The sequence below is a fragment of the Sphaeramia orbicularis genome, chromosome 1 (genome assembly GCF_902148855.1).
Source record: "Sphaeramia orbicularis chromosome 1, fSphaOr1.1, whole genome shotgun sequence".
NCBI classification, from domain to species: domain Eukaryota; kingdom Metazoa; phylum Chordata; class Actinopteri; order Kurtiformes; family Apogonidae; genus Sphaeramia; species Sphaeramia orbicularis.
The window spans coordinates 26,072,388-26,087,800 of NC_043957.1; the positions used below are offsets into that span (position 1 = coordinate 26,072,388).

The 15,413-nt window shown below is 39.1% G+C and overlaps 1 protein-coding gene across 1 annotated transcript; it reads left to right on the forward strand.

Moving 5' to 3' along the window:
* The first annotated feature begins 343 nt into the window (after positions 1-343).
* On the forward strand, positions 344-8,606 carry LOC115418394 (homeobox protein Nkx-2.3-like). The gene is made up of 2 exons (XM_030132860.1): positions 344-1,059; positions 2,351-8,606. Exons 1-2 carry the CDS (start codon positions 615-617, stop codon positions 2,989-2,991), a joined length of 1,086 nt encoding a protein of 361 aa, XP_029988720.1. The 5' UTR covers positions 344-614; the 3' UTR covers positions 2,992-8,606.
* Positions 8,607-15,413: the final 6,807 nt, after the last annotated feature.

Sequence of the window (15,413 nt, forward strand, 5' to 3'; positions counted from 1 at the left end):
ACCATAAGGAACACACTGAGTACTGAGATGGTGAAATCCTCAAATATATGTTTGGTAAACATGAAATGGCGGTTGATGTATGCATCAGATATATTCCATCACATCAGGTTTGGTTAAAGTCGTGTTTCCTTCTGCGTCTACGCGTAAAAGGCCATGGGAGCCAATTACGCGTCGTGGAGTGTACACAAAAATATCAACACACTTGGACACTGGAGGAGCAGGGACTCAGTTCAATCCCCTGTTCAGCAAATAGACCCGAGTCAAAAACATGAATGCGCGTCACGTAGGCTACTCCCCACCTTCTCCCTATCGCTCCCTCTCTCTCTCTCCAAATACTTCCCTTCGAGCCCACACGGACTTTCCATTTCACACACCCCTCCCCCTGACATCAGAGGAGGCTCCTTCGCCCTGATCCAAACTCGACTTACAAAGCACGACATTCTATCTGTCAGAGAGGAGACCTGCATGGACAAACCCGGGACTAATACTCATGTTTTCGTGCGACTTACGGCGATGAGGGATTCCAGAGGCTTAACGCACCACCAGTTACCAAAGACGGGGCTATTACGCTCAATTATTTGTTAGAAAAACAGTGGAGAATAGAAGGGGTGTGTATGTTACTCGGCGGGCTTCATTTCCTCGATGCTGCAGAGCAGGACCTGGATGACATGATGCTGCAGAGCCCACTCACCTCCACGCCGTTTTCTGTCAAGGATATCCTCAAGCTGGAGCAGCAGCAGCAGCAGCAGCAGCAGCAGCAGCAGTCCGGGTCTCTGGAGCACCAGCACCGGGTCCACGTTCAGCAGCACCTGGCCGGGTCCCCCCAGCAGCAGCAGCAGCAGCAGCAGCATTTCCAAACCCCGCCGTCCTGCATGCTTGCGGGGGCGCGGGACAGCCCTTCGTTCTCGGACGGAGAGGACAACCTGGCGTACCTCAGTGCGCTGGCGGTGCGGGGGGAGGAGGACCGTGGCGAGACCAGCCTGTCCCCGGACATGTACGTCCACCCCGGGATGCAGGGAGCCAAGCTGGAGGCGGCCGAGCTGGACGATCAGGAGAGCAGTGAGTAGAGGCGCATGGTGCCACTGTCCAGGCTATAGACAAAAGACAACAACAGGACACATGCAACATCAAATATCACACCACTACTCATCACATCTCACAGGGAACATAACTGACTGCTGTGGCATTTATGTTAAAAGCCTGCAGCTGGTTTACATACTGAAGCACAAGTTTATGATTTACATGTTCAGCCGCAGAAACAGCTTAACCAAACTGCAGTCACGGTTAAATACAAATATTACGCACTGTGTGGCTCAGGTTATACGCAAAGAAAAGTCCATATATGTTTTCAAATATATGCATAAGAGCAAGTATGAAAAAGAATTCGTCTAGTGATCTTATTCAAGCAGCCCTACCCGTCCCTATAATGCCTCATTACAGTATGATTTTACGCACTAAAAACGCACCAAACATACAAATCCATTGACCTATGTGAGAATAAATTCCAATTCAAGATCCCATAGGGAACTTTGGATGACATTCGCTGTCGTCCATAACGTCCCCGGTACAGCCTGAGTCCACAGAGGCCTGTTCCCTGCTCTTCCGCCTCCAGACACCAGACATAATCTCAATAAAAAGCTATCAAATGGTGCACGTCAGTATGTCCGCGGCTAGGGCCTGAGACGAATCCAGTAAAGTCTGGAAATGTCAAACACTTTCTAGTGGTTGAGCTGCGCGCTTGTTATGCGGAGTCTGTTATGATGTGTGGACCATAAACCGGCAATTAGTTTAAAGAGGCTTGTAAAAGAAATGACACCGCGAAGGAGCGCTAATAAACACAGCCACAGTCAGACCCAGCGGCCGCGCACGCTCAGTTCCAGTCCGGGTTACTTGCGAATCCTCAAATATACTGGAACCAGTTGAAGAATTCTGTTTGGTTCTGGTCGGAGGGTTTGAGGCAAGCTGATTATGGCTGCCCAGTACATGCATTTCTCTCCTTATTGTTTGACAAAAAGGCGCATTTTCAGTGCGTAATTCCCCCTGGTGTTTTATATTTTTGTTGTCACATTTTTATGATAGTAAGTGATGACGGAAATAGGGTTTTCCCACCTTTGCGCACGGAAAGAAAGGAAAAGTCTGAGTGTAGCCTTTGCAGTATTTGGAGATGACAGGTGTTGACTGAGTTCAAGAGATGTGCTACTGTTCCAAACTCTCAAAAGTGTTGAAAAATGAGCTGCGCTGGGTGTGGACTGAAAGAAACTGGCATAATTGTTGATATTTTATCCATGGCGAGAGACAATAGAGAGATTTTCACCCGCCTTATCGTGACTTTCTTCTCTAACCTGCCCAGAGAGCTGCGGGCTGGTGTCCAGGGAAGACGCATTGGAGGGCGGGCACGGCGACTCGGAGAGGCCGGTGCAGAAGCAGAGGAGCCGGCGGAGACCCAGAGTACTGTTCTCGCAGGCCCAGGTCTTCGAGTTGGAGCGGCGTTTCAAGCAGCAGCGCTACCTGTCCGCCCCGGAGAGGGAGCACCTGGCCACCACGCTCAAACTCACCTCGAACCAGGTGAAGATCTGGTTCCAGAACCGTCGATATAAGTGCAAACGGCAGCGGCAGGACAAGTCTCTGGAGGCGGCGGGGCAGCACCACCCTCCACCGCCCCGACGCGTTGCCGTGCCGGTGCTGGTCCGGGACGGGAAGCCGTGCCTGGGCGGTGCGCAAAGCTACGGCGCACCGGCTGCGTACGGATCCAACCCGTACACCTATAACGGATACCCGGCCTACACATACAACAGCCCCGCGTACAACACCAACTACAGCTGCACATACACCAGCATCCCAGCACTCCCTCCGTCCAGCAACCCCAACGCTTTCATGAACATGAACTTGGGAAATGTCAGCGGCCTTGGCGGCTCCCCACAGGCCCAAACACATCAAGGGACAGCGGTCAGCTCCTGCCAGGGGTCCCTGCAGGGGATCCGGGCCTGGTAGCCCCCCACATGAAACAGAACTGGCCTCTGTTTTTATGGGGCTTTTTCATTTTTGATCAACCTGCAACATTTCTAGAAGTGTGTGTTAAAAATCAGACCGCCCCAGAATACAGTATTGCATATAAAACGGATTTGTTGATCATGAGTTGATTTTTCACTCTGGGCACTTTCAGGTCCTGCCTGTATCTGCGGCTTAGTGTGCGTAAAGGATGGACATCACGAAATTTGATTATTCGTGCACTGGGAAGCCCAGAGCAAGGACTGCGCACATATTTGCGCATTTCTCCTTGTATAAACTAAAGAAAAGACCATTTGTTTTTTATGTTTGTTTTTAACATTGAATATTTTAGGCTGTTGCGAGAATGAATTGGTTTAAAGTGTTTTTGGTTCAACAGAGAATTGTTTTAGTCCATTTCACGTCTATTCAAATAAATATAGGGCGAAAAAGCACAAAAAAGCAGCGTTTTGATTCTGCACTCGGATCAAACAGATTTAATCCTTAAGTTTCCGTTGAGAAACGGAGAATACAGAAGTGGCACAGTGGCAAAATACAAGAAACCAAATCTTATAATTAAAAAAAAAAAAAAGAAGAAGAAGAAAAGAAGAAAATAATTACAATATTCCACCTAATTTTTCACAGCAACTTCCACTGTGTCCATAAGTGGAAAACCTAGCGGCAAATGTTGCTGATAAACAGGAGAGCTGGTGCTGCATGGAGGCCAGACCACAGGAACCTTTTGTCCAGGTGCCAGGCGACGGTGAAAGGAGGAAGTTATTCTCCATTTGAAGTTCTTAAAAGGACGCGATTAAGCACCTAAAATACCCCAAAGACCGAGCTGCAGCAGAGCTAGAGACCGGGAATAATGGCTCTTATTGGATTGGGGGACAAAAGGTGTGTGGTAGGCAGAGCCGGGCACTCAGCAAAGACAAAAGCGCACAGGGGTCGTGAGATTGACGTCCTAATATTCCCATTTGAGGGACAGGCAGCGGGTTATTCTGCGCACAGAACGGGACACGGAGGAAAAATGTGGTTACTTTTGTTCCCCTTCAGGAGGCTTTTTTTGTTTGCGGAGAAAGCCTCTCCAAGATCCACAGCCCCGTGGCTTCAGGGGCAGCCGGGCTGGAGGTGGTGGCAGCGGGGAGGCGTTTGTGTGAAAGAAGGGGGTATTATTGCAACAAGTTTCACCATTTATCCTGATGAGGAGAAAGGACGGGAGGATTTTTTTTTTTTTTTTGGAGACATGTCCCGTAGGCTTATTATTTCAGTTTTAAGGGTGTTATTTCAGACTCAGACCGACCTTATTCTCACAGGTAACATTCTAATAATCAGCTAGAAACTGCTGAGGCGTTTCTGTGATAAATATTTACGGGGAAGCCTGACAAATAGAACAGGAAAAGGAGGACATTTCAGTGATTTACTGAGCGAAAACTCAAACCAAGCCTAATATTTTTTATTCTAACTAGTGGTGCAGATCGAAGAAAAATTTAGAAAGAACAAAATGATCCAGTAAATTAGTTAGAATGAATTTAATCTCATAAGGATGACGCTTTAACTGCTCAACCAATAGAAAAACGACCCATTTATCGCGCAAAACGTTCCAATTTTTAGACTTCTCGAAAATGTTCTAATATTTGATTTAATGACTGATCCGATTATTCATTAAAAACAATCGATACAACAAAAATTAAATGTTTCACGGCATGTTGAGTTAAAAATATCCACGGGACATGGTTAGATGAGAATAATTTCCTCTTTGTTTAATGTTGCACAGCCTAATTGGCGCGGTTAATTACCCATTACGCACAAATGAGGGCTGTAAAATACATGCAGGGTTCAATTTCACACCAAATCACTTGAGCCACACTGCTGATTTGTGTCAGAAACCTGACAGCCTATAAAGCCATATTTACAGATGTAATATTTATAGCGCATAAACGTCACGGAAGTTATATGAGGAATGCGCGGAGGGAAAGCATTAATTGTTGTTTTTAGGTGCGCGTAATTGTCCTTAGAGCATGAGAGAACAGTGGTTTCCCAGAGCCATTCTTGTGTAATTACAGCCACATTCAAGGCCTAATTCCACGCGGGGGCTAAGAACGCAAAAGGAACAAACAGCAAGAGACGCATTAACTGGAACATCTCCCGGCGAAGCATCCGCAGTGCGTCCACGACACTCACTGTGATAAATGCTTAGTTTGACAATAAACGTCTGTTACAGGCACTTCCTGATATCTACACTGTAAGCCCGGATAAGTTGAGTTTACTTTTTTAAAAAAAAATTGAGAAAAGTGGTTGCCTTAAAAAAAAAAAAAAAAAATCAAGTAATGATTAATGAACTTTTAAAGTATATTTAACTTCAAATCTTTTTATATTTTTAATTAAATCAACTTGGAATTTAGTGCATTGAACTTAATTATTTAAGTGTAATAACTATGCAAAGCAGTTGATATTACAAAAGATTTTAAGTGAAATGTACTTAATGTGACTTAATTTTTTAAGGCAACCGCTTTTCTCAGTTCTTTAACGTAAATTCAGCTTAACCGGGTTTACTGTGAAGACACCTTAAAAAAAAGTGAGTGGTAAGCACTTAAATAATAGCTAATTTATACTGTATTATAATAAAGGCTATTTTACGCACGTTTTACATTTAATTTAACTTAATGTTTGGAATTTACTTATGCATCTAACATGCATAAATACCCAATTCAATATCATAGCAGAGAACGTATAAGCTACATTATACTAATTAGACGTTTCATTGTTCATTTTTGATCATATTAAAGGTGTTCGGCGGATCAGCGCCTGTCCTCCGGCTCCAGTCCGGCCCAGACTGTCGGTCTCTGCGCAGATTGAGATCTGTCAGATCTTAAGCTTTAACCATCTGAGCTCCTGTTTGGGACAAAACAAGTTAAGTTCCACCAGAGCAGCTTAATGCTTTCTCCTCACTAATGGAGATTCAGTGAGAGAGTCAACAGAAAACAGAAAGGACAGAGACTGATGGACGCAAATAAAGACGCGACAGAGAGGCGTCTGTCCGGAAAATAGCACCTGACGACGAATAATAATAATAATAATAATAATAATAATAATAATAATAATAATAATAATAATAATAATAATGATGTTTTCTACAATTTACGGGGTATAAATTAATTTGAGCCGCAATAAATCAGTGAAAATTTGTCTAGAAAATAGACATTATAATGTAGATTTATTTCGGAGCAACTCAAACAACCTTAAATATTACATTTCAAAAGAACAAAAAAAAAAAAAAAAAAAAAGAAAGAAAATGTCCATAAATAAAAAGATTTAGATGGCTGTACCTTGTTTTTGTCAAACGTCTGCATCTCTACCTAAAATTTTATTCAACACAACAGCAAAGTTTATCATTGTACTTCTAATGCAACTCGTATCCAGACTATAAATTGTTCCATTTACGCATACATTGCACTGCTGTTATTATTTATACTTTAGCTACATCTGCATCCAACACCACCAGCTACAGAACACAATTAATAAAACAGTAATTTTCTCATTTTGGGCCTAAATCACTGTAATACACATACAAACATAGCTCACAAAACTTTCCTAACCTGTAGTAATGCAGATATTTACCACTCTGGGGTTATATTAAGGTTTTTGACTGTGCAACATGACAAAACATGTGGAAAACTGACCTTTTATCGAAAACTTAATTTAAGTTAATATAAAGCAGTAAATCCTCAGGTTGTAGAGCCAAATATTCAGTAAAGTCACAATAGAATAATCTGAGATATAAGTCAATCTTTTGGAATATCATGAGGCTACAATACACACCCCGAAGTGCAAACCTGTGCATAAATATCCTGAAACCTGAGTAGTTTATGTAGAAACTGAAGAAGAAATCAAAGCTGCACAAATGTTTGGCCACGTTGTTATATATTTTCTTTTCTTTATCAAGCAAACAGAATAAGACTCAGTGTTATTTCTCTAAGTCCTCCTCCTCCTCTGATATCACTTTTAAACCATTTCACAACTGTCTAACCTCATTATTTATGCTTCTTCAACGTGATTTTCACAGAATAGAAAAAAAAAAAAAACATTTACCAGAACATGCAAAAATATTAATTATATAAGATTTGTCTCCCAATGACAATGACAGTGAATGAATTTGGAAAAAAGATCCGAGTTCTAGGAGCAAATGTGCGTGTTCAAGGTGAAAAACAGGACAAAATGAATGGGAAATATGGGATTATAACACCAGTCATAAGGTTCTGGTCAGTAATGTTGGTGTTGTTTTCAATGGTTGGAGAACTTTGGTAAATACACACATTTGTGGAAAACTATAATAAAATTCCCCAAAGTCATCAGTCATTTGTTTGATGACATTTTCACTGAAGCTGTTTGTAGAGTATCAGTCATCACAGCACATGTTTTATTACCACACTTAACCCTCTGAGCACTGACAGGGAGCTGGAAAACACACATTTAGCCTGAAGTGATATGTGCCAAAACACTTGAAGAGTTTTCAGAACCCAAACATAATGAAATATTACGATGAAATGCAAAAAAAAAAAGTCCTGTTTTTTTAGTTTTAACTGTTGCATATCCTGAATGTTTGTGCGTCATTGTAACAAAACTGGGGTTAAAAATGAGAAACTGGAGCTTTTTAACTGAAAAACAACTGAACAGTTTACTCACAGACCCTCTATTATCAGGAAATTATGCACCATCTGTTTCTTGAGGTAGCAAATGTCTCACTCCAAAGGGGACTACTGCTTTAATTAGTCAGAGTATATTTAACAGAGTCTAACACAGATTACTCAAGTACCCTATTGAGTCTAATAAAGAAAAGTGTCTTTCATGTGTAAATGTTTCTCCTGTGCCTCAGAGTGTCTGAATCATTATTACTTTGCTTGCAGAGAGTTTCTTGGCCTGCTCTGTTTCTGTCATAACACCCACATGTAGCTGCAGAAGGCGTTGCATACTCTGCCACCTCCACTCCTACGTCTCTTATGATTGGCCCTGAACGAGCAACATCCCGCCCATCGGCAGACAATCAATGTGCTACTGACAGGCCTGGACAGGCTGTCTTTGTCCACACAAAGACACTTCAACTTCAAGTTGATTTCCACATGCAGTGTACTACCCGCATTATTACTGCTGCTGCTACTGCTACTGCTACTAATGGCACTGCTGCAGCTAGCACCGATATTATCACCGCTACCACTTCTAGTACAACAGCTATTCAGGATTCCAGTCTCAGATTGAACAGAGGCAGGAATTAACCATTTGTTACCCTTAAACGCTATCCCTTCTGTCACGTTCTTTCATGATGTTTAAATCTCAAAGCAGCATGAATAGGATTTCTTAAAAGCTGTAGCCATGATGTGTCCCAGTATTTTTGTCCATATAGTTTATAATTGGGTGCTTCTATAAAACTAGGTTCATTTTGGTATCTGTCACTTTACCAACTTTTTAGACCCAATAATAAAAGAGAAATTCAGATATATTTTCCCCCAAGATGTATCTACTGGTGACCTAAGATAAATGCAAAAAAAAAAAAAAAAAAAAAAAAATTATACTCTTGCTTTGAGCCATCCCAAAATTAATGAAGTTTTAGTAAAATATTGGGGCCAAAAATAGGACCAAAATTGGGACGTGAAAAGCTACCTAGGTGTCAGTGCATTTCATCAGGAAAACATGGCTTGAAATGGTCTTATATACCGCTATAAATAAAGATTATGTGTTAAATTTGATGATCCCAGTGGTTTTTCTAATCCAGACATGCAGGTTTTTCAGGAATCTCAGTCTCATTCCAGGTTTTGTACATAACCCATCGTGTCCACTCGTGTTACATGCAGAATCTGCCCATTTAAACACACAAATCGAGCATGATTTTGCAACAGCGGCCATTTTTGTCAAACACTCTCCCTTGCATAATTAGCTCGATTCTCCAAATGTAACTGTGAGAGAATAAAGAGATATTTGAAAAAATAGTAGCGAAAAATTTTCGTGTCATTTTTACCGTGTTACATACAGATTTTTGTATAAAAATGTGTTTTAGCTGAAAAATAACTTCTCTTTTATCTCAGTAAATATTTAGTTTTAAAACAGACCCAAACCACTTCCAAACTTGCTTCACAACATTAGTCTTGAATTTTTAGCCCCCATGTCCTGTTTTTAGGACCAGTTTCATAGAAGCACCCATATATCAATATTTCCTTAAAGTTTAATGGGAGATTTTTCTTCCCAAGTGAGATGTGATGAAAGTAGATTTTGAGTTGTGGTAGGAAATTATAATTTACAGTCAGAGCAGGAAAAATATTTTAGAAATTTAGAGGAAGAACATTTAAAATGATTGTCATGGATTAAAAATAAATAAATAAATAAAAAAATCACCACTGAGAGCAATTAACTAAAAACCATCTTTGAGGCCTTTTGGAAGCAAAGATAACAGTTAAACAAAACTAACCAATGCAATGTTATTTTTCACAATATAAAACTATAAAATGGCATTTGTCACTGTTTTGCTGTCCAGTCCCCTGTTAGAAAAGAAACACCTGAATTCAGCATGTCCCAATACTTTTGTCTATATAGTATATGTTAGTAATATCAACAAAATATAAAGTGTGAGAAGTAAAAGTGGTTACTGTGCAATAACGTAGTCCTTGTCAGTGTTTTACTATTATATCAGATGTTTTAGATTCAATTCACTTTTGCACTTATATATATTTTACATTTTATTGCTCATTTTCATTTCCTGCTGAAAATTCATCTAAGCCACACCTTGCAGGATTGAATGATGTCAATATCTTTTGCAACATTTTCATGTATAATTTCAACAATGATAGTAAAAATTCAGAAGCACCAGTCATGGTCTCTGAGGCACACCCAGTAGTAGAAAAAATGCTTTTGGAGCCATATTACGGCAGCATTTTATTGTAATCTGTGTTTACTTCATAAACAGTTAATAGTTTAATCTACAGCGATGCATCATGTTCTATTAGATCGTTATATGTTTCCAATTTTTTTACATAGGAAGATTTTCAAGTCACCCCAAAATGGAAACACATCATCCTTCACTTTATCTTAAAATCAACATATTTAGACAAAACATATAGTTAACTAAAACTCTCAGACAAATGTAAAGGAGTTAAAAGCACAATATTTTCCTCTGAGATAAGGTTGTAGAAAATGAAAATATTCCTGTGATGACCAAGTACTAAGTTGAGACATTTGACCAGATGGCTGCAAACACTATGAATTGTATATCAACAAAATAGGGGCTGAAAAAAAATTGGATAATGTTTGTTCACACTGCAGGCAAAATATCCCCAAATCTAATCTTTTCACTTGCATGTGCCTCCGATCTGCATTTTCATGACTATACGAACCACACAAATATCATGAAATGTGAGCTTAGCGGACTCCTCCACCTGTGAACCCCTTAACTCACGCATCCCTCCACCCATGAACCCCCCCCACCTATGGACCCCCCAACTCATGTAATGACTATAACCTTTGAATATTATGTGAAAATACATAATACTACTTACTCTTCCCACACAGTTTATTTGTTACATGAATGACATATTTAGTTTTACTTGAATCATTCCAGTTCTCACTGATATTTATAATTAGAAAATAAAAATTGTGACAGTTAACCTAATAAATATTATTACACCAAAATATTTTTTTTTCAGTGTAAACTTTACTTGCAGATATACCTCAGGTAATTTACTGATAATCATTAATATTGTCATTGAATTTTACTTTCTCTTTCTTTGTAAGTTTTACTGAGACTCTGACTGGTTCAAACTGAAAAATGCTAATCCTAATGCACCTAAAGCTAATGGTTTTTCAAGGTAATATTTTAAATACTGTGACGTTTTGGTAGAACAAAGTTACGGGAGAGTGAACATTGGTCACATACTCACATACTCACTTCAACTTACTCTTCCCACACAGTTTATTTATTACACGAATGACATATTTAGTTTTACTTGAATCATTCCAGTTCTCACTGGTACTTACAGTATTACTGACAGTTAACCTAATAAATATTACAACACCAAAAAATCTTTTTTTCAGTGTAGAAAGGTAATGATGATTCTTTGTCTGGTTTGTAAGGTCACATATTAGTCGCTTTTCCATTGACCCTCACATTGCGCAAATTTAGCTTGTGCATAAAAATTTACCTAATGGAAAAATGACAATTTTGCCAAAAGTCTCATTTTTCAATTAAAAGTTTTGCACTGGCAAGAGGTGGTTTTTCAGGCGTAGCGCAAATGGTATATCACGCAAAACTGCAATGGAAAGACCTTTTTTCGCAACTAGAGCCAGGTGAATTTAAAAATTGGATGTTAACGTACTTTACAACAAGCGAAAAAGAAGAAGAAACATGTTGCAGTATGTGTGGACACACCAGGAAACCTAATCATTTTTTAATTTAGTACGCGATAGAGGGGTAATACATAATAATAATTAATATATCTGTAAATCAACACTATATTTACATTCATCGCCATGTTTATGGAATGACTTCTCGTGTCATCTCACGATAATAAATAAAGAAATCATCACATTTGTGATTTAATGGAAAAACTGACATTACACACTTCTGTTTTTTCAACATTAAGTAAATATCTGTAAAGTTTTGCGCAGATGTCCAATGGAAAAGCGACTATTTGCAGTTTTACAATTTCCTCCACCTGATTATTAGATAAATAAAGGGTTGAATACAGAGATTAAGTGTTGCCACTAAATCAAACCTCATCTGCAGCAGGTATAAAAGTTTAACAGCCGTATTTGTCAAAGTGAGCTCAGTAGGACTGTTAACTGCCCGGTGCTGGTGTCTGAGATCACAGCCAGTGGGAGTTTGGCTCCAAAATGAGATATCCACCAATTGAAAATGTGACACCTACAAGCTTTAGGGTGTAAGTGCTCTTTGGAGGCTGCACAGTGTCTCCTTAGTCAGCTCACATGTAATGTTTTCTGACGTCACCATGATAGATTTTGCAATGGACGTGGATGTTTGGAAATGTCTTTTTAACTGGTTTCCCGTGTGGGGTGGGAGACATGCAGGAGGAAGGAGAGCCAAGAGAACGGCTCCGGATCGTCCATCAGCCCCACAGATCTAAATATTTACCCTGTGATCCACATTTATCCATTCACCGGTGCAGTTTTCTGGGTCAAAAACGTTATGTTTCTGGGAAGATACAAGAGGATTCAGTGTTTATCCAGTGCTACCCACTGAGATTTATCCCAAACTGTCAGGGTTTACAATAACACACATAAATTGTTGTGTGTGTCTCAGTAAAAATCATTAGCGTCATTAGTTTGAGTCCAGGACCAGCTGGGAAAATCTGCGCAGGAAAACTGAATGAGCAGCGCTTTTAATATGTCCAATGGTAACATGCTCATGAGCAAGGCATTACAATGGACACTGACGTTATCATTATTTTTTATTTAACCTTTACCTAACCACGTAAAATCCTGATGAAATGAGATATTTTGTTTGTTTGTCTGTCTGTTAGCAAGATAACTCAAAAAGTTGGGGAAAGATTTTGATGAAATGTTCAGGAAATGTTGATACTGGCACAAGGAACAAATGATTAAATTTTGGTGGTGATTCGGGATTCAGGGGGTGGGGTGGGGTGGGGGACGATCTGCCTTAGTGGAGGTCTGTGCTCTCCGAGTGCTTTTCTAGTTCTACAAGTGGTATTTTAAAAAGGATAACAGTTCCATAAAATAAAGATCTTAAGCAAAAAAAAAAAAAAAAAAATAGCTCACTTGATAAATGATGTGTGCAAATTTACTTTTCCAGGTTGCTGGTCACTTTCGCTTGATCAAACCCAACTGTGAAGTTCTGCCAAAGACGCCGATCTACTGATCATACAGATAGGAACTGAATTTATTTCCACTGATGGGTCCGTGAATTTATGTGACCACTAAAGGGAGTAATGAGTGGCTCTCTCTTGTGGTTTTACTGTGGCTGTTTTCTGTCTAAAAACAGAGCTATGCTAACAGAGCTATAATGTAAACTATCAGCTGACACGGCATGTGAACATTATCAGACACAGTGTTATTTTGAATGTCTATGAGTTTTAGTTTTTTGAAGAAAACTTTATACCATAAACACAGATGTGTGGAAACAATGAGCTTTATCCATTGACTAATGCAGTCTGTGTTTATGTAGGTTTGGTTTGTTGGTGGTTTTGGTTCTAAGTGTGTTCTGATATGAGACTTATCCTTGCTGTTGAAAGTTTGGAATATTAATACTAAATAGAACCTCTTAATTCTTCTGTAATTTTTTTTTTTCTTTTACTAGTAGTGAGTATGTCTACACTGCCCTAATTCTATCTTTACATAAATAAAGGATCCAAGTACTTTTCCTCCACTGCACAAAAAAAGACTTATGTAAACATTAAAAGTGGGAAAAGGGCCATGAGAAGGTGCAGCATTAATAGTAAAACTACAAACACTTAAGTGGGAGGATAAGAATAAAAAGCCTTTAACCAATAGTGGCTAATACACGAGGACACTAAGAAGAATTAGGATTTTTTTTTTTTTTAATGCATCTTATCCATTATAACGGTTTTATTCTTACCCACCCACCTGAGTGCATGCAAAGGGTCTATATTTTGCACCTTCATGTAGATGAGGCATGTTTTTGCTTCTTTAACACTGGTAATAAGTAAACTTTTTATTGCCAGACTGCAGCAGCGAGATGCATCATGCTCTGAAGTGCTCTTAAAATTAGACGTCTTATCACTCAGCTTTAGTTCATGTACACTCTGGCCTCAGACAAGCTGTCTTTATGCTTTATAAACTAAACTATAAACACTAATATATACTGTACTTACCTCTTGTTTCTGTCTCTTGTCTCCCCTCGATGCTGCTGCTGCTTCTGTAGGCAGAGGTTTTGTGTTAGTAAATCCATAAAGTAAGAAATGCAAAGAAAACAGTCACAACCAATCCAGTTGGCCCAGCAGTGATCAGAAGCATCTACCCATGTAAAATGTTTGCCATTAATTCATGTAAATAATTGGTGTAAAATGCAGTTTGTCGTCTTTTCATTGTCATATAACCCATTTGGACGTTCAGAGGCTCCATAGTGAACATGGAAATACCGTCATCTTCTGCAACATTGATTCACCAGTAAAATCAATGTTGGATCAATGACAGTCGATGGAGACACTGGGTTTATGTTCAGTTAATGAGAGATTTGACTGAAAAAGTCACTTTTTCCATCAGTTTTCTCCGTTTCTAATAAAATAACCCTCAACTTTAATCTGAACTTTAATGACTATTTACATAATCAATGAATTAAATATAGGAAAATACCTGATTTACACTGAGAAAATGCAAAATAAAGAGGACAATATTGCAATAAATGGTTATAAATCACTAAGGAAAGGTTGAACAGAGAGAGAAAATCATTTGTGAATTGATAAAAAAAAAAGTAGCACTGGGTCTTTATGGGTTAAACTGCAGTAAATGTTTTTGAGATGAAAAAAAAAAAAAGGATTATTACAGTGGAAAACTTTTGGCTCCAGAGTAAGACATGTGAAGCTCAGCTAACTTTACATTGAAGATATTAGGTATTCAACAACGGTAAATATAACACCCATAAAAGAAAAAAAAAAAAAGATCCCTAAGTAGGGTGTGGCATTAACAATACAAGTGCATTCACTCTGTAAGTCTTTACAGTATCAAATTCAACTCTGCACTGGAATATATTTTCATCTCCATTCTCATCATGTTTCCAGGCATGAAGCCTTCTTATAGTACTTCTTTTTTTTAAATTAATATTTGCAGGCTTACCAGTGATGGTGGTAGAAGGGCTAATACAAGATTAAAGATATTAAAGAACTATTCAGAGTTGGAGGGTTTCATCACCTAGAGAGAACAAGTTACATTTTAGCCACCACTTACAAGTTTATTAGTATCCATTCTGGTCTGATCCAATAGTCCTGGAAGGCCTTATAGGTGCAATAGTTGAGTTTTTGTTTAAACTGATTCACAGAGCTAGACTCAACAGAATGTTAGTACTGGAATCTGCAGTTTGCAGCAGGGCTGTGTAGAGAGCTATAAAGGGGCAGGGGCTCAAACTTCCAAAAGGGCACATGAAAACAAATAACCACCAATTACATGTGATTTGAAATGTTTAATAAATCATTACACAAAGTACACATTTTTGCATTAGTTTGGCAGACAGCTACAATAACAATATGTAATAACTTACGAAGTGGAATAAAGTGATAAAAATTAGGTTTGAAATTCTTTCTTGTTGTAGCCTCCTTGCAGGCCAGGTGAAGATCACTCTGAAAAGGATGGTCTCACTGGTCTTGAATAATCCCCATCCCAAATGTAGCAAATTCTGGAACTGCAGACATTTACAGGAAGATAATTAATGTGTCTGAATGGTGTGCCTAATG

Coding starts and splice junctions, on each gene's coding strand:
- LOC115418394 (XM_030132860.1), top strand. CDS start 615: ATGTTACTCGGCGGGCTTCATTTCCTCGATGCTGCAGAGCAGGACCTG. Junction 1,060..2,350: donor GCTGGACGATCAGGAGAGCA/GTGAGTAGAGGC, acceptor TAACCTGCCCAG/AGAGCTGCGGGCTGGTGTCC.